General features: G+C 47.0%; 1 protein-coding gene across 5 annotated transcripts; it reads left to right on the plus strand.

Moving 5' to 3' along the window:
* The first annotated feature begins 8,862 nt into the window (after positions 1-8,862).
* On the plus strand, positions 8,863-19,635 carry LOC118837524 (V-set and transmembrane domain-containing protein 1-like). Of its 5 annotated transcripts, XM_036744461.1 has the most exons (10): positions 12,887-12,979; positions 13,235-13,270; positions 13,489-13,761; positions 16,262-16,561; positions 16,986-17,015; positions 17,215-17,319; positions 17,517-17,544; positions 17,691-17,758; positions 17,848-17,885; positions 18,031-19,635. In XM_036744461.1, exons 1-10 carry the CDS (start codon positions 12,946-12,948, stop codon positions 18,160-18,162), a joined length of 1,044 nt encoding a protein of 347 aa, XP_036600356.1. In that variant the 5' UTR covers positions 12,887-12,945; the 3' UTR covers positions 18,163-19,635. The 5 variants fall into 5 exon arrangements, 4 of the variants coding, with proteins under 4 accessions (XP_036600355.1, XP_036600356.1, XP_036600357.1 ...); XM_036744460.1 differs by lacking the exons at positions 12,887-12,979; positions 17,517-17,544 and adding exons at positions 8,863-8,978; positions 10,885-11,050 and having other exon boundaries at positions 16,986-17,319; XM_036744462.1 differs by lacking the exon at positions 17,517-17,544.
* The last annotated feature ends 259 nt before the right edge of the window (positions 19,636-19,894 follow it).

The following is a 19,894-nucleotide window of genomic DNA, read 5'->3' on the forward strand; positions in this document are numbered from 1 at the left end:
GGAAATGTGACTACATCACCAAAGGCTACCCATGAATCAACAGACATTTATTAAGCACCTACTGTGTGCACAACCCTGTGCAAGGTGCTGGCCAGTCACAGATGAAAATGAAGCAGTTCCTGCTCCCAAGAGACCTATATTTTATTAGTGGAGATGGGGATACGTCTGTAACGCCAGCCTAAATAGCTAGTCTCAGAGATTTTAAATGCTATTACAATTCTTTTCAAAAGACACAGAAAAATTTGGGCCTAACACTTAACTGCTGCCTTCTAAGGAATCAGCATGAGAAAGGATAACAGAAGCGATTGGGGGAGATTTTGATAGTTAAGTGATGTCGGAGGACGAGGCTGGGGTCTTCAGGGGGATGCACCTCAGGAGGTAAAGTGACAAGGGATTAGGATCAGATCAGGGAATCCCAAAGTTCATGAACATGGCGGTGACACATTTCTTTGCGATGGTAAGATCAAGGGCATGACCACGATAGAAAATGTCACACTCTGTACAGTTACATGTCGTCTTCTCTGTGTAAGTGCAAGCTCCCTGAGGGCTGGGTCAGACATCCGCAGCGCTCGGTGCTTGGACAGTGCATGGCTCTTAATACGTACTTCGTATGCTTGTCCATTGGTGTAGCTGGGTACAGTAGTCCACTCAATTCCATCACTGCGTCTAGAAAGGCTGTAACAGTTGACTACCTTGTGGATCAATTTGCCATCCCTCTGATTTCCCAGAGCAAAATTCCCTTCCCCGTGTACCACTCCCTTATGTGGGGGGGTGGGGGAGGGGAGAAACATTAAGTGCCTACTATGTGCCAGGCGCTGTGCTAAGAGTTTTACAATTATTATCTCATCCGATCCTCACAACAACCGTGTGAGGTGGGTGCTATTATCATCATTTTACAGATGAGGAAACTGAGGCAAACAGAGCTGAAGTGACTTGCTCTAGGTAACAGCTAATAAGTTTCTAAGTCCAAATTGGAACTCAGGGCTTCCTTACTCCAGGCCTAGCACCTTTTCTACTGTGTACCTAGCTGACTTTGCACCCAACAATATAAAACTTGATGCCATTCACATTTCTTAAATCCTTTCATGAGTTACTTAATATCTTTTAAAAATTAGTTGTTTTGTTGTTAGGTGCAGAGCACATACTATATATGTGCATATGTATATTCATATACAACTGGTATATTTTCTTTTTTTTGGCAGGGCAGTTGGGGTTATATGACTTACCCAAAGTCACACAGCTAGTACATATGTCAAGTGCCTGAGGCAGGATTTGAACTCAGGTACTCCTGACTCCAAGGCCGGTGCTCTGCTCACTGTGCCACCTAGCTGCCCCAGACAACTGATATATTTTCACTGTTTATGGTCCCTTGAATTATGACATAGATTACATTTATTTCTCTGGCAATCGGATTGAGATTTATTTGAGATAATTAACACAATCCCTGATTTCTGGAATTCCCATGTTATAAAATGACTTTCCCCCCAACCTCTCCTTTTAAACCCAGAAATATCTTTTTGTCTTAGATGTGTTTCCTATGGGCAACATGTTGTTGAGTTTTGTGTTTTGATTCATTTTTATAAACTCTTTTCTTTTTATAGGGGAATTGAGTCCATCAGCATTTGAGGATCTAATTATTCAATTTGGGTTTTGTTCCATCATACTCATCTCTATGCTTTGTCTTTTCAGTAAAACAAAAATCTACTTTCTTTAAGTTAGTTCACACACAGGCTAACACCCAGAAACTCACTTTGATACACTTCTATGATAACAGATACAATTCAAATCCCAGTCTGTACAGACACCAAAACTCTCACCCTATACGTACCTACTACATTAATTATAATTTGTAGTTTAGTTATCACTCTACTTTGAAGTTTCTCTCTTTTCCTCCCTTGTTTCTTACCCTCAAAGAGGCTTCAACAAATATCTACAACATTCACCAATTTCCATATTGATGGAATCAAATCTGTAGGTTCCACCCCTCCCTGTTTTTAGTGTTTATCCTTTTCCTCTCCCCAGTCCTAGGTGAGAGTATTGTGCTTATGATTGCCCACGTTCCCACCGTTTCTTTCTCATTTCTCTTGGTGTCTTGTGCCCTTTGCATGTACATTCAATCCAATCCAATGTCATTATTTAGTGCCTGCTATGCATCAGACCCTGAACTTCACGCTGAAGACATAAAGTAAAATAAAATAGTCCCTGTCCTCAAGGAGCTTACATTCTACTTCAAAATGACCCCTTTGTTGGCAATTTGTTAATTGAAGAAAAGCTTTTTTTTTTTTTTTTTGCCCTATCATGATCCCAATGAGGGAATTCAACCAACTCTTCAGTCATCCTGATGTTACTTCTTGACTTTGTCTTCCCAGCCCTTAAAGATAACTGCTGATTTTTTGAACCTCAACATTTGGAAGCTGGTGGATGAGTAATTAACAAGGGGGCACAGACAGGAGTCCCTCAGAATGAGGTCTGGGTGACTTTGATTTGCAGTGACTGAAAGAGTACCCACATTCATTATATCACCGATTCACTCAAACGTGCAATTCAGCTCCACAACTACTTATTAAACACCTACTATGTGTTAGACATTGTGTTTGAAGGTCCAAGCGCAAGAGCGAAAGTCTTTCCTCTCAAGGCATTTGTATTTTGCTGGAGTAGAGTGCTGGGCAGAGGACATTTTTGGGAAAGTGGCAGGAGGGCATAATGGGATGTGGGTGACTTGATTCTTGGAAGAGCAGAAGGTTTCATTTAGAATGTGTTGTGTAGACTTTATTTTCTTTGCCCTTGTAATCTCTGGATCAAATAACATTTGCAGGAGACTCTCTCAATTGGTGGGGATTGATTATTCAGTGATCTGTGTCTTTATGATGGGGGAAGTTGGTGAGAGCTGGAGAGAAGAGAACTTCTGGTCTTCGGGCTTGAGCTTCGGGAGAGAAAACCACGCAATTCTGGATTCCTTTTAGGCCCCTGAGGGAAGAGAAAGATCTTGGGAAAAAGTGAGCATGGAGAGGAGCTGTCACCTTGGTCACATTCTAATCCCCCGTTTACCGCATGAGAGACTTTGGAGAATTTCCCCTTGGATAACAAGTGGTTCTCTCTCTCTCTCTCTCTCTCTCTCTCTCTCTCTCTCTTTTTCTCTCTCTCCTCTCCCCCCTCTGTCTCTCTCTCTCTCTCTCTCCATCTGTCTCTCTGTCTTTCTGTCTGTGTTTCTCTTTCTCTCTCTGTCTCTGTCTTCCCCTCCCTCTCTCCTTCCCTCTCTTTCAGCTGAACTGAGATAGCTCACTTCTAGCATTAGAGGTCATTGACTCTGTGCTTAATATGGTATATATTCTAATACAGGGCTGTCCAAAATGTGGCCCCACAGTGAGATTTATGCAGCCCGCCTACAAGCATAGAAATTTACATTAATGCTACTGCAGAGCTCTCACTAAAATGGCAAATCAAAATATATTCTCTATTGTTTCAATAAAAACCTAAGGCTGGACAGCCCTGTTCTAATATGTATGCCTTGTCTGATTTCTATTTGCTATCAGCTTGGATAAATGGGTTTGTTTGTTATTTGCTACATGTGTTCATTGTGAAACTATCATCTGGTGGGAAGGGGATCAAGCCTTGGTTATGTGGTTTGGGGCCCTCCTTCCACATCAAGAGTGTAGCTTGAACCTAAAAATTAATTCCCCATGGCTGATAATATTCAGGGGAACAGATAGATATAATTTCATCTCGTTACATTCCCTCTTTTCTGAGGAGAGCAGAATGGCCAGCCTCTGATCTCAAGGTCCTGTTTTGACTCCTGGCAGGAATTCAGCTTTTCCTTGGAGAAGGGCAAGCAAAGGGACTCAAGATATCTATTCTTGCTTCCCTGAGAGCCATACCTAGACAAGTGTAAATGCAGACCCATGCCCAGAAACCATATGGGCAGAGCCTCTCCCATTCCCTCCCTCTTACACCCCTATGTTTGGTGTTAATTTCCACCATTTGATGAACGCTCTTTGTCCTGACTGACCTGTGCAACATCTAAAGGGGCTGACTAGGGCAAGGACAATGACCTCTCATAGATAATATCTTTGACATATCCTGGTGGGGGTGCCATTAGTGAATCCTTTGTTAAAAGAAAAATTCTTTTTGGGGGATTTCACCCAGATTAACAAGGCAAAACTAAGGAAAAGAAAATTAAAAGTTTATTAAAAGTACATCAAGGTAGTGTTGACCTGAAAGTTTGGTTAAAGGAGACAACAGGATAGGTGATAGAAAATTTTATATTACTTATTCATTTATTCCCTTAAGTTAGCAGACATACATGCATGTATGAAGCCAGACAAAATCTGACTGCCTACACAAAAGAATGAGAACGCTTATGTACATTTTAAGAACAGTCACAATTCAGCATGTCTGTATTAATTCACTTTTATGATCCCCATGTATGTTTAACCATGATACAAGATAAGGATTTTCCTTAATGGAATAGGTTGTAAATACAATAAGTCAGGATAGTTGACAAAGTGTCAATTGGAATTACAACACAGGATCTCTGTGTTTAATTTACCATTAACATTCCATAACATAGTATGTGCCCATAAAATATTAAGATAAGAAAAAGTCACATAATTCAAGACAGTGTCTGGAGTCAAGATTCTCACCCTTAATGGTCATGGACAGAGGAAAGAACGTTCCTAGTCAGCCCCATCTGGGCTTGTTGACATAAGAAGAGGCATTTTCTGGGTAAACTCAGAGAACAAAGAAGCTTGGGTTTAGCTCTTCTTCCGGTTAATCATTAATAAAAGCCTCTGGCCCTTACTGAAATTACAAAAATGATATAAAATAGTATTAAATGATCCTGATTAGTAATGTGTTGATAGTGATGGGTTGGTCACTGGAGGTCACCAAAGGATTCAAGATGGAGCCAGCTTTTCTTGATAACTTCTGTAATGAGATAAAGACAACTCAGATAGGTCAACATCAGTAAAAGGGAATGGCCCCTTCCATCTCAGCACCAGCCCAATTGCCTGTCCATGATGGCTGTGTGATGTTTATCAGGTGCAGACAGGGAAGGGGTGACTTACTACATGATGAATAGCAGGAAAAACAAAGCTGGCGTTGGGGTGACTCCTCCCCCAACAATGACAAGCTGGCCTGAGAACAATGGGTCATTGAGTCAGCATAACTTTCAATGCCAATTCTGCGGTTACATAATTAAAAATCTAGCCAAGAGGTTGGGATTAATCAGAATGCACCAGAGCCAGCAGGTGACACTCAGTAGGTCCCTCTTTGTCACCAAGGCCGAGAAGGCCTATCTTTTAGCAGGTTACAATAGCTTCCATAGACCCCAGAACGTGCCCCAAGCCTGCGTTGTTCCCTCTCTGGCAGTAAGCACTTTGGAATTCTTCCTTTTGACAAAGGGGCTTCTCCAGCTCAGATATAAGTTACTGCTCCCAGGTCCTTATATGTAGATAAGAAGAAATATTTAAAAAGAGGAATTGCTACCATTATCTTGGCTCTGTTCCAATGCAGTTCGGGGAGTAAGTAATTTATTCTATGTTTCTCTTCCCTCTTCACTCACTGGTCCAGACATGCACCACATGGGTTGCTGCAATTTTAATAAATCTAGAAAAGAAAAAAAAAACAGAAAAATTCCCAGAGTTTCCTCTTTCCCATATGTGTCCATTTCCCTCCCTGATCTATGTGATGAGGAAGGTTTCTATACACCAGGGTTTGAACTTCCTCTCTCAGGCACAAAGCAAGATAGACAAAGACAAAACTTTCCCCTGTGCACTTTGATTCACCAGAATTTTGGCCCTGTCAAATGGCTCAGCATCAGAAATCCATAGGATTTTATCAGTGGATATGTCTAAGAAAGGAGAGCTATTGTCATCCTCTTGGCTGCTGCTCCTAAAGGACCAGGGACCCTTTGACTTGGAGCTTAAACCTTCCCTTAGTGTTGTCTCACCCAACAGAATGGGAGTTTGGGAAGAGCAGGGATTATCTAATTTTTCTATTTGCATCTCCAGCTGTTAGTATAGCACTCTGCACACAATAGGTGCTTATTAAATGCTTCACTTAAGGGTTTGGGGGAAAAAAGGTAATGAATTCTATTTTGGACATCCTGAGTTTGAGATGTCTATGGAACATCGGGTTCAAGATGTCCAAAAGGCACTTGGTGACTCAACTTCAGGACAGAGTGTAAGGTTAGATACATAGGTCTGGGAATCATCTGTATTCTCATGGGAGCTGATGAAAGCCCCAAGTGAGAGTGTTTTTCAAGAAGAGGGGAAAGCCCATGATGCTGCCTTGGGGACCAAGCACTATTAGTGGGCATTACATGGAGGAAGAAAAGACTCTTGTAGCCTGGCCCTGGAGCTCACTGTGCCAAGCAGGGAGGTGAGTGGGAGGCATCACCAGCAGTAGCCTGGCTAGCTCAGATTCAGTTATGTGGTGGGAAGGAAGGAGAAGCCTCTGGGGCCAGCCACAGCATGTGGTGGAAGGAGCTGTTCCCTCTTGGCTTCCCCAAAGCAGGTCCACAATATCTTAGGAGGAAATTGTGCAATGGAGAGTGGGGGGGCTGTCATCACTATAGTCTTGCTCCCCATTTCTCCCAATCCCATAATAACTCAGAATCTTTCCCCAAGGCACTGGCCAACACCTGCCAAGAAAATTCCTCTGGTCTCTGTCACTTGGTGTTTCTGAAGATTTCCAGGTACTGTATGGTCATTTTGTCTCTTTCCCTCAAGGACTCGAGAAACTTTTGAAACTCATGTCCAGCTTGAGTCTACAAAGGGAATATCTGCATGGTGAAGGCAGGGCCAATGGTGGTTGCAGAGAGACCCAGTAAGGGGGGAGTCTCCCCAAGGTGACCTCTGGGGCAGTATAAGGCTCTAGAGAAGGGACAAGGGACTCCTACAGGGCAGATGCACAGGCTCTGGGAAGAAGAGAGAAGTAGGGACAGGAAGATGATTCAGTTTGGAGGAGAAGAGTTTGTTCTGGGCACAGGCAATGCGCAGTCATGCTGGACTGTCTCCGGGAAGCTTAGCAGAGGTGTTCTCAGTAAGCCCCAACTGTGTTCTGGGAGCAGGTCCGTCTGTCTGTCTGTCTCTGTCCCTCCCTCTCTGCTGCCTTACCCTAATTTATTCTCAAATTTGCAGGTTTGGTGTTGGTTTGTTTTACCCAGTGTGGAAAATATTATACTATTTTATATCATTTTTGTAATTTCAATAAGACTCAGGGCCTGAACTACTTAACCAGAAGAAAAGCCTGATCCTAACAGTCTCTTTGTTCTCTGAGTAAGCTCAGAGATATCTCTATCTTATATCAACAAAATCCAGATGGAGCATTCCTTGCTCTGTCCGTGGCCATTAAGGGTGAAAACCTTGACCCCAGACACTATCTTGAATTATGTGACTTTTCCTTATCTTAATATTTTATGGGCATATACTATGTTGTGGAATGTTAATGGCCAATTAAACACAGAGATCCTGGGGTAGTAATTCCAACTGACACTTTGACAACTATCTAATTTGTTGTATTTACAATTTATTCCATTAAGGAAAATCCTCTTCTTGTATCATGGTTAAACATACATGGGGGTCATAAAAATGAGGTCATACAGGCTTGCTAGCTCTGCCAAAATAATGTATATAAGTTTTCTCATTGCTTTGTTCAGACAGCCAGAGCCTATGCTCTGACTCCTTGTACGTACAAGTAAGCTAGCTCCGCTATGCTTTAAGGGAAAATAATAAACAACATGGATTTTTCTATCACCTAGCTCTGTTGTTTCCTTCAACCAAATTTTCAGGTTTAACACCAGAATCAGGGGTCCACCATAGCCTTGACCACACAGCCAAAACTCATTACTCAAAACTCCTTTCTCAGAGTCCTGAGGGGAGATACGGCTAGCCAGTTGTCTAGGGGACCTGACTCAGTGCTAGGGTGAATCAGGATGAGGTTCCCTCCCCCTGGGGGTCACTTTATAAGACTATACCTTGACAAATCTGGCTAAGTATCCAGCCCTCCTCCTGGCCTCCCCTTATTCCTTCTTGGAGACAAAAGTAGGCATAGTGGGAGGTGGAAAATAGCAAGGAGTAAAGGATCCCCCAGATCCAAGGATGCAGAAAGGCCTATAAGAAGCTTCTTAGATTCTAATGGGGATGCCTAGGACCGCATCAGTAGTGCATGATTCTTCATTGTGCTTATAACAAAGAAACCATTCTGCTCTGGCTTCTCTAGGTGTGGTCAGCAGGGCCCCCTAATTCCCAAGTAACTTGTAATCCTATATGCTCCATGGACTGGGGACTTCCCCATGAAATTTCATCTACCTGGAAATATGGATGCTCAAAATCATCTAATTCGCATGGGTCTGCCTATGACTGGCTATAGTTTTCTAGGGCTAGAACTACCCTAACCAAGCTGCTGTAGTTTGCACATTTGTGTGAGGACATCTAAGGTCATGGCGTCTTTGTGGAAATCTGCCTCCTGTGAACTCCTGGCTACCTCCCCTGCAATTCTTCTCCCTATACCCTAGCTATTCCCTATTGCACTTCATTTTTTAATTAACATGGAACTTGCAGCCCACTAAAACTCAGATTTTTCTTTTATATGAACCGATGATGTCCAGCCACAATCTCCCCAATGTTCAGCTTGTAAACTTGATTTTTCAGACCAAGGTGTAGAATTTTACTTTCATCTTTTTTGGTGTAAGGAGTCTTTTTGGCCAGATACCATATTCCCATTGGGCTATAGGGCCAGAGAGATGTACTCTTTGGGAGAGTGGTCTGGATTACACTTGCTGTGATGCTTTGGAGCCAGAGACACTTCCTCATTGCTTGTCTTTGCAGATATGGATATCTGTCCCCCTTCCTAGACTTGATATTGCCAGCCTGTTTGCCAAAGCAGCAGCAGCAGCAGCAGTGATCTCTTACCGATGAGTGAAGGCAGCAGCACCATGACCCACGATTGGACAGAACTACCTTTTTTATCCATCCAGTGTAAGTCTCAGACTTCAACTGTTTCTTAGTTTTCCAGGGCTGTGAAATGCACCCATGGTGATAAACAGAAGGGAAGGATTAGCAGTTCTGGGTTCAGGAACCACAGAATCACAGACTCTCAGAACTTGAAGGGAGCTCATCAGCCGTCTCAGCCATCCCCTCCTCTTAAAGAAATCTCCACTATGGCATTCTTAGCACGTGGTCCTGTCTCTGTCTGGGGACTTCCAGTGTGGGGAAAACCACCTCCTTTTGAGGCAGCCCAGTAATGAGCCAGCTCTCATTGTGAGGAGTTTCTCCTGACATCAAGGCCAAATTTATCTCTTGGCAAACTGGTTCTGTCTCCAGTGCCTATTTGGCACATCTAATGCCCATTCCCTGTGACAGCCCTTTAAATACTTAAATATAGCTCTCATCCCTCCCATCCCCCACCCTCTGAGCCTTCCCTTCTTCAGGCCAGACATTTTCAGTTACTTGAACTGATCTTAATCTAACTGGGACCTAAAGTCCTTCAATATCATTATCTGCCTCCAGATGATCAATATCCTTCTTTGTGGTGCCCAGAATTGAACATAATAGTAGTCCAAATGAGTGGGATCCTGGAGGCATGCAGTGGGATGATCCCTTCCCTGTTCCTAGAAGCCATGTCCCTCTTCATGCAGCCCAAGGTCCCATTACGTCCCTACACAAGTAACATCTCTGGACCAAAGGAGTCCTGCCCTGCATTGATATTAGAAAGTCACTGCCTATATCAGTGACCTTATCCGATAAACTCCAATGGCTCTCTTTCATCTCCAGGATCAAACATAAAATCCTCTGTTTGGCATTCAAAGCCCTTCTCAACCTGCTCCTCCTCCTAGTGTCTAGTCTTCTTACACTTTAAAACCCATCCCTTCCCCTTTGCCCAAGTCCCATCAGCCTCTTCTACCCACCTGACTGGGGTGGTGTCATGAACTCCTCAACTGTCACTTAAAGAGGGGAGATAGGAGAGACTTCTCTCACAGCTGGCATTTCTCATCCACTTGTGCTTATTCTGGACTTCTTTGCCTTCTCCACCATGACCCTGTGCCGGCTACTTCCTCCCTTCCTCTCCCCATTGGCTTTTCAGCTTCCTGTTGTGTGGCATCATTCCCCACTAGATTGTAAACTCCATGAAGGCAGGGACTGTTTTTCTGTTTATGTGTTTGTATCTCCACTGTGCTTAGCACCATGCCTGGCACATAGTAGGCTCTCTATAAATGTTTGTTGACTACTACTAAATGTTAATTGACTATGACCCAGTGACACTGGTCTTCTTGCTATTTCTGCTCTAAGATGCTCCATCTCCCCACTCTGGGCATTCTCCTTGGCTGAGCCCCATGCCTACAATGCCCTCCCTCCTCCTCTCCACCTCTCCACTTGCTTGATTTCCTTCAACTCCCAGCTAAAATCCCACTCTCTTCCACAACAAACACTTTCTGATCTCTCTTCATTCTAGAACCTTCCCTCCACTGATCATCTCCAATTAACCCTGTCTATGCCTGCTTTTGTACATGGCTGTTTGAATGTGGTCTCCCCCATCAGACTATGAGCTTCCTGAGGGCAAGCCTTGTCTTTTGCCTCTCTTGTATCCCCAGCACTTAGCACAGCACATGGCACATAGTAGGTATTTCATAATTATTTACTGAATACAACTTTCTTTCCTCCTTCCCAAGGGATCCTAGAAGTCCTTGTTCCTCACTAACAGCAGCAAGGTTCTCAGCTGAAGTCACCAGGGCCTTCTGATTCAGGCAGGAGGGGATGCGTGTCTTGTGGGAAACCATTATGGTACTGCTTGAACCTAGCCCTGTGTGGCTAAGAATCCTGACCTGTTGCTTAGAGACCAAGCTTGTTTGATTTGATTTGATTTCTTTAATTGTTTCATGCTTAGTTCGGGTCCAAGGTTATGCTGACCAGGAACCCAATGGGATCCCAAGATTGATGCAAGGAATGTAAACAGTTTTCTCCTGTTACCACCTCAAGTAACCCACATGTGCTGTCTGGGCTGGCCAATCAGATACTGCGTCCTGTGCCTTTGATGGAATCTTATGAAATGTGTAAGTTAGGACATGTGTTGGGAGGGGGCTGCCTCCTTGTCAGCTCTCCCTTCTGCTGGACAACTTAATGAAACTTAAAAAAGAAAGTAATTTCAGTTTTGTTCTCAAGCAAGAGTCTCTTGGAGGTCACCGTCCCCACCCCTCTTTTCTAGACAGCCTCATACTGTTTTTCATCGTCACATGGACCCTCTGGGAATCACAGCATGGTTCCTCCTCACCCCTTCCCATCCTTCACTCTCCTGGCCATTGGTATGGACTCAAAGAAGAAATGTGGTAGACGAGGCATTTCAAAGAGGCTGCGAAATGTGGGAGGAGGGGGAGTAATGTGGAGTCAGCCTAGAAAGATAGACTCGGCAGATTTTGGAGGGCTTTACATTCCAACCAGAGGAAAGTGTGTTTCTTTCATCTTAAAGGCAGTGGGGAGTGACTGAAGGTTCTTGAGGGGGCAGAGATCTTGTCAGACCAATGCCTTAAGAACTCCCATTGGGCAGCTGTGTGAAGACAGACTAGAGAGTAGAGAGGCTGGGCATGGAAAGGTCAGGAGGAGGCGTATGCTGTGGTCCTGGTGAGGGGTTATGAGGAGCCACCTGAGGCCACAGTCATGTGAGGGGAGAGAAAAGGGATGGAGGTGAGAGATGTCAACAGAGTGGGGTAAACAAGTGTTGGAAATGATTGGGAATGGGGGGAAGCTGAGGGAGACTCCAAGATTCTGAACCTGGTGGCCTGGAAGGAGAGGGGGCCTGTGCTAGAAACTGGACACCCATGAAGAGGGGGAAGGAGGATGACCAGCAGCGTGCCCTGCTTGGTTATGTTTTGAATGTGTTGGTTTGAGATGCCAACAGAGAGAATGTGGAGCAAGAAGAGAATCCACATTAAATCAAAATGACCCTGGCACTGGAAGAGGCAATAAGTACTGCCGATGACAATGGGGGTGGCTCTGACCGTGCCTGTGATTCAGGTTAGATAGCTTAGATCCCAGCTCCCAGGCCTGGCTCCTGTGGTAGCTCAGCCCTGCACAGCCTTCCCAGCCCTTTCCTCCCAGGGCCCCTCCTTCAGTGTCTAAGCTCCCAGGCCTGTGTGCTGGGCTCACTCAGTTCTTCACAGCCTTCCCAGCCTTTTCCTCCCAGGGCCCCTCCTTCAGTGTCTAAGCTCCCAGGCCTGTGTGCTGGGCTCACTCAGTTCTTCACAGCCTTCCCAGCCTTTTCCTCCCAGGGCCCCTCCTTCAGTGTCTAAGCTCCCAGGCCTGGCTCCTGCGGTAGCTCAGCCCTGCATAGCCTTTCCAGGCCTGTCCTCCCTGGTCCCTCCTTCAGTGTTTACTCAGTTCCCCATCCTCTTCAGCTCCTTCCTCTCACATGCCTTCCATCTCAGTGATGCCCCACATATACACCTGTCTCCTGACCATGTTGGCCCCCTTGGCGCCTTTTCAGTACTGGGCAAACCTTTGCTTCCCCCTCACTGCATGGGGATGGGAAAGGAGACTAGGCAGGCTCCTTGCTCTCCACTGCCCCCCTCCCCAGACTCTGTCTGTCAACATCACTCTGAGAAGGGGGAGGGTGCCACCAGGGGAGGGCAAGGTGGGCCCAGGAAGAAGGTGAGAAAGAATGCTTCTAGTGGGGAAGAAGAGGAAAGAGAAGCAAGGCTAAGGAGAGGGGGAGGAGGGATGGATGCAGCAAGAGAAAGCCTGGAGTTGCTCCCACAAGGGCTAGGCTTCCCTGTCTCCCCCATTTCCCTGACAGACCATGGGCCCTGGAGCTGGTGGTGTGATTGACAGTTGTGATCACTTCCTGTGGCTTGGGTCCCGGGAGGCACAGGGCCTAGAGGCAGCCCTGCTTCCTCCTTCTCCTTTCTTCATGACCCTTTGGCCAGGCAGCTTAGATCAGGGCTGAGGGGCCAGCATGGCCCCGAAAGTCACCTCTCTGCTGTTCCTTGGTGAGTGCCAGGGCCCTAGGATGGGCTGGAGGGGAAGGAAGACTCTGAGAAGGGTCTTGGACAGAGGCTACATGGGACACACGGGGACAGTGAGGCTGGGGAGAGGTTGCCTGGGCACAACAGAGCACTGGTTCCTTCCCTCTCCTTGTAGTTTGCCCCAGGATGAATTAGTGGGGTGGGAATGGTGCCCAGATGCATAACTATAGACAGTTGGAGCTGGGGCAGGATCACCTGTAACCTGAGCTTCTCCCTCAGGGCTGTGTCTGAATCAGAAGATCACATCTCCAGAGGGTGAGTCCTTCCCTTCAATGTGCCCCTGCCAACCTTCCAGCTCAGTACAGAAAACCAGCTCCAAGGCAGCCAATGCTGTGGGGAGGGGGCAAGGGACGAGGTGCCTTGTGGGTGCCTTTTCTGGACTGAAGGGGGTGACTCTGGTTGGAAGAATAAGCTTTGGGGGCTGGAACAAGATCCAGGAGGGTTCTGATATCCAGGCTCTGATTCCCTTCCAGGGACACTCCCCAGACCCTACATTAGGGCTGTGTCCAGCTCTGTGGTCCCCAAGAGAGCAGAGGTAAGCTTCTATTGCCAGGGCCCACAGGGAAGAAAGACTTTTCAGCTTTGGAAGGAGAAACAATTAATGCTCCAGATAAACACCTCCAAAGAGGAGGTTAGGTTCCACCGTGCAATTAAGAGCACTTCTGCTACAGAGAACTACAGCTGCCGCTACTTTCAAGACTCCCACTGGTCAGAGTTCAGCACCCCACTGCAGCTGGTGGTGACAGGTAAGGAGGAGCCCAGGATGACCTGGCCCTGGTGGGCTGGGCCTGGTCCTGACAGCTGAGTCCCAGGGCCCTCTCTGGGACGTAACTTCCCCCTGTTAGCCATGCAGTCCCTGGTTTGCCGCAGAGGCCACCTTTGCTTGGCCTATGGGTTCCCCTTCTCCTAGCACTCTCCTACCCTGGAGAAGAAGCAGAGCCTTATAGCTGATACCCAGGGCCCTCTCTGGGATGTCATTTCTCCCTCATAGCCATGCAGACCCTGGTTTGTTGGAGAGGTTACTTTTGCTTGGCCTCTAGGGTCCCCTTTTCTTGGGACTCTCCTGATCTGGAGAGGAAGCAGAGCCTCATAGCTGACACCCAGGGCCCTCCCTGAGATATTACTTTGTCCCCTCACATGCCTATAGGCCCAGGTTTGCTGAAGAGGTGCCCTATCTGACTCCTGAATCCCTTGGTCTTTGGGCTCTCTTGACCTTCAAAGGAAACAGAAACCACCTTGTCCCGGTCTCACTGGGACCTTGGACAGCTGTTGTGTGCTAAATCCTATGCTGAAAATGGGATAAAAATGATATATCCAAGACAATCCCTGCCCTCAAGGGGCTCACATATCCCAGTAGAAGGAAACAACACATATGGGGCACTGGTGGCCAAGGAGGGGTCTTTTGGTTTGGAAAGTTACAAAGATGGGGACTTGGGGTGTAGATGACCATATTCCCTCCTGGAGAAAATGCACTTGTGGATTTGATTATGGCTTCAGAACTGGAAGCTTGTGATATGGCGCTGGAGAGGGATAGCACATATGTGCCATCAAGGCTGCTGGTAAGAAGACAACTGGGATGTAACATTAAACACAACTGGAACCAGTTTCACTGTATTGGGCCCCAGGCAGCAGTCAGCAAACAGCTGTAGTATGAAGGCAGAATTTATGATTTCAAAGAGAACCTCATATATGCCTGAAACGTTCGGAACCGCAGGATATAAGGAATTCTCTAGGTAGAAGGCAGAAGAAATAAAGCATGTATTTAAACTCCACAGTAACAGACCCACCATCCAGCGTCCCCATTTTGATATTTTGATCAAAAGCTTCCAGGCCCAATAAGTCTGCCTCACAAGAGTAACCAGGAGGCCACAGAGAAACATGATGGTATAAAGTAAAATCATATAAATGCTTCCCCTCTACGGTAAGAAGATTACCTACTGGCCTCCAGTCCTCGCTCAGCACTCCTTGCTCCACATGTGGGGCAGCTCTGCTACTGGCAGCTCAGCTTCGGCTGTAGGCGTCTCTGGCTCCAACTGGAAAAGGAAAAGGGGTCTTCAAGCTGTCCTCTCCCCTCTTGTAGAGTTTTTGACATCATCAAGAGCCGCCTGAATGATCAGGGCTGATTGGTTCTTGAGTTGGCCCCTTCCCCTAGGTTAACATCCAATAGGGCATGGCTCCGGAGTCAACATCTCCCCTCAGCCAGCCCCATGACTTATCACACAGGAAGTTCTCTGCTCACAGGCATGGCCCAGCGAGGCTCAATGAGATAAACTGAGTCACTCAAAGAAAACAGAGGCCATTCTGGCCACACCAGCAAAATGGGGCCCTAGGACAGGATACCAGAGCTGAAAGAAGTAGGTCCTTTAAGGGGTTGTCTCTGGTCTAGTGGTACAAGGTGCTTGTCAGGAGACTGTCAGGGCACAAAAGAGCAGAGCTGTAGCAAAGATTCACAGATGACTCTGAGATTGTGAGACTGGGTGGTGGGCAGGATGTTGGTGCCCTCAAAAGTGGAGAAGGTAGGAGGGTACGTGGATCTAAGGGAGATGCAATGAACATCTGACAGAACTAGGGAGGAGCTCTAACTATGAGGTCAAGAGAGCAGAAAATGCCCAGGAGCTGGGAGCAGCCAATGGTATCACAATCTTCAGAGGCCAAGAAGAGGCAGGAACAGAAAAGGGACATTCAGCTTAGCAGTAAAGGAATCGTGGCAACCTTGGAGAAAGCAGTGGCATTTTTTTAAAGAGTCTATTATAAGTTCAACATTTAATAAGCATTTTTTGCTCTTATCTTTCATCTCAGTTCCGAGGACATAAAGGGAACACCCTCTTTTCAAAGTGCTTCCAATCCCTTAGGGAGAGATAAGACATGACCCACAAAGTGGATTGAAAAAGGCATCACAATGAATAGGATGTAACCTGGGGAGGGGAGAAGAGGCTCCAGGAGCTGGGACGATCTTAGGGGTATGGTGTGGTGTTTCAGCTGAGGTTTGAAGGCAACAAGAGTCTAAGAGTCAGGACTGGAGAAGGAGACATTGATAGCCCAGGGGACAGTCAGGCAAGAGTCAGCAGAAATGCTGTGGGTGAGGAGTGACAAGAAGGTTCATTTGGTGATGGTGGGGGGAGGGCTATGCAGAATGGAAGGGAGTGAGGGAAGCCTGGAGGGCTGGGAGAGGGAGTCCTAGCCGGGCCTCCAGTGTCTCGGTCCTTCTCAGGTCTCTTTCCTCATTAGGATCCTTTTCTTTCCTAGGATTCTTCTCTCCACCAAAATTACAAGTACAGCCAGGCACCGTGGTGGCTGTAGGGGAGACAGTGACCTTTGTGTGCCAGGTGTCAGGAAGAAGTAACTTGAAAAAGTTGACATTCTTTCTACTGAAGGCGGGGGTGGCTGGTCCAGTGCAGCAACAAAATCTAGAGGTGAAGATGGCCAACTTCACTCTCCCATCTGTGAAGGCTGAGGATGCTGGGAACTACAGCTGTGTTTGCTTAGTGCTGGAGGGCAAGAAGAGAGCATCAGATCCCAGTGAGGTCCTAAGGTTGGAGGTGACAGGTGAGAGGAGACGCATGGAAATACATCTACCACCCTTTCCCCCATATTTGGGGCTATGGAGATCACAGATAATAGTGGTAACGTTCATACCTAACTTTTCTAAGGCGCCTACCAGCCACTGTGCCAAGTGCTTTACAAACATTGTCTCAATTTATCTTCACAACAGCCCTGGGAGGTAGGTGCTATTATTATCCCCATTTTATTGTTGGGAAAATTGAGGTAAACAGAAGTTAAGTGACTCACCCAAGATCGCATAGCTAGTAAGTGACAGAGGCTGGATTTGAACTCAGGTCTTCCTGGCCCCACAGTCTATACCCTGAGCCACCTTGCTGCCCAATGAATGGGGATGAGGATATAGGGATTCAACCTCAGGAATCCCCTCTCCATTCTCTGTGACCTATATATCTCTCTCAATGGTTTTCAGGTAAAAAGACTGCACATCCTCAGAGACAAGGTAAGAAGCAGAGGCAGACATTCCAGAGATGGGAGGCCAAGTCTCCTTACCTCCCTGGGTTCAAGAGCAGCCCTCATTGCAGCCTGCTGGAGGATGGTGGTGATGCATGGGAGGATCGATGCCGGTGGCTGGAGGGATGCACTGGGGGCCTAGCCATGGCCCAGTGGAATCTTGGGAATGGCCGTCTCTTCTGTTTCAGAGTCCAGAATCCTCCTCATTGTTACTGTCAGCTGTGTCTCTGTCTTCCTCCTCCTCCTCAGCCTCCTGGTCCTTTTCTGCCACCGTCACTGTCACACCCAACACAGTGAGTTCGGAGAAGTATCGAAAGCCCGTGGGGCTTGAGGAATGAAACCAGGCATGAGGGTTGGGGTGTCAGTGTCCTCTGCTGTATGAGAAGGTGGGATGAGACCTTTCCTATGCTCCATGTTAATGTTCTGTGACTGATCCTGCTTCCTGTCTGTCTGTCTGTCTGTCCATCTGTCCATCTGTTTCTCCTCACAGAAAGCTCACGTAGAAACTCTCCCAGTAGGTAAGGATGCCCAGCTCCTTCTCCTATCCCTCTGACCAGCTCCCCAGGGCCTTCTCCCCACTTGAGACTTCTCCTATTGCTCAGAGATTCAGGCTGGGAGGGGATGATGGGTCCAAGTGCCAAGTTATCTCCTTGCCTCTTCACAGGCCCTCAGACAGCGCAGGCAGCCCTCCGCCTCTCTGCCTCACCTCCCTCCCTCCCGAGAAGAGAATGTGTAAGTGGGTCAGTGAAAAGGGGGCAGGGGTCTGGGGGGCTGACCAGTCCCAGGAGCTCAGGGACTCATGGAACCCTTCTCTATCCTAGATGAAGACGTATCCAAGGGGAGACGGATACAGACACGGGTGAGTCCTTCCTGCTCTCCTCTCTAGAGCAGTGTCAGTCTTCCCTGTGACTCCCACCAAATGCTTTGTTCCCTGGCCCTGCATTTCTTCCTTGTCTCCTTCTGATGGCATTCACTGATCCCTCTCTGGGGCATCTTTCCTTCAGGGCTCTGAATCTGAAGACCCCCAGGGAGTGACTTACTCTCAGCTAAACACAGCTGCCCTCGATGAGGCTCAGAGAGCCCCGACTTCTGTACCCCCAGAGCCCAGCGTCTATGCCACTCTGGCTTTGCATTGATGGGGGTGTAGAGAGACTGTCACCCCAAGAAGGGGACCTGGAGCTTCAGGAGCAATGAGGGGAAAGCTGTGGGCTGGCACCTGGGACACCTGAATTTGTGTGTAAAGCTTGGCCACTCAACCCAAGAGATCTTCCTCTTCCACTCCAGTGCCCCCAGGGGAATATCTGGCACACAGGCCTCATACATCCCTCTGGCTTCCCATCATCTGACCTGTGGCACCTTCTGTACCAGTTCGTACCCATTCTGACTAGGTTTTCTGTTGCCTAGATGACTTCTGAGGTCCCTCCTAATGCTATTGTTCTGAGCTGCTGGGAGAAAGCAGCTCAAGCTTCATGTTGTGAAATCCCTCATGTTGGTATGTGAAGCATCTGCAAGACAGATGCTTTACTCAGTGAACGAGCACCCTTTTTATTCTGGTGGTGCTGGCATTGAATAGTGACTAAATGGCGTTAAACTCATGCTCTGGGTGCCTTTGGGGGAGGACCATGTTTTGACACACTCCAGTCTGGGGATCTAAAAGAAAGAGGCACTAGACTGGGGAGAAGAGTCCAGAAGGGTCCAATCCATTCCCCAGCTTACTTTCCTGGGCCACAGGGAGGGACTTTCCTCAGGAAGAGCCCGCCATCCCTGCCTCTCAGTAGATACACCCCAATTCACCAGGGCCCAAACAGTAGTCTCCTGTGTCATTGTGGCTAGGGGCTACTGTTCCTCCTCCCAGCCCTGTTCAAACAAGGAACAGTGGAACCACTGCCCTTGTGCTCAAATGTGGAAGACTGGCTGCTGCTGCATTTCCCAGTGACCTGGGGTGGCCAGCTCTTCTTGCCCTCATTCCCCGGCCCTTTTGGTCATTCCATCCCCACCTAAGAGTCATCCAGCACTCTCCACTCTCCCCCCGCCCATATCCAATATGGTGCCAAAGCTTGTCAATTTCACCTCTTAGCTCCTGAATACACGCTGGATAAAGAGAACTTAGCTTGTGTTTGCTCTGTTGTGTCTAACTCTTTGTGACATTCAGGGTCTTCTTGGCAAAGATCATGGAGCGGTTTGTTGTTTCCTTCTCCAGCTCATTTTACAGATGAGGAAACTGAGGCAAATAGGGTCGAGTGACCTGAGCAGGGTTATGCAGCTAATAAGTGTCTGAAGTCAGATTTGAACTCAGGAAGATGAGTTGTCCTGACTCCAGGCCCAGCGCTCTATGCACAATGGTGCCACCCAGTGGCCACAAGGCCCCTAAACTTCAATTTCTGGGAAAGTTCTAGGAAGGATTATTAAAGAGATAGTTGGTGAATTTTGAGAAAGGGCAGCAATGATTGTGAAGAGCCAGCCTGGCTTCATCATAGGTCACACCAGACCAGCCTCACTTCCTTTCTTTTGACGGAATTGCTAAATAAATCCCTGTCCATGACCGATATGGAAATATGTGCTTACCATCTTAGGGCAGGGGGTGGGGAGTGAGAGAGGGTGAAGATTTGGAGCTCAAAATTTAACGAATGAATGTTAAAAATTGTCTTTACCTGCAGTTTGGGAAAAGTTAAAATATTATTTAATACAATAAATAAATATTTATTTATTCTCTGGTTGTTTCTTTAATCCAACATAACCCTCTCCTCCCTGCTATGTTTCCAGTCTTCTTACACCTTACTTCCCTTTCTCACAGTTTCATATGGTAGATTATGGGCTCTGTGGTTGAGTTGCTGCTGTAATATTACCCTTTGGAGTCTGTTCAGAGTG

This window comes from Trichosurus vulpecula, chromosome 2, assembly GCF_011100635.1.
Source record: "Trichosurus vulpecula isolate mTriVul1 chromosome 2, mTriVul1.pri, whole genome shotgun sequence".
Lineage (NCBI taxonomy): Eukaryota > Metazoa > Chordata > Mammalia > Diprotodontia > Phalangeridae > Trichosurus > Trichosurus vulpecula.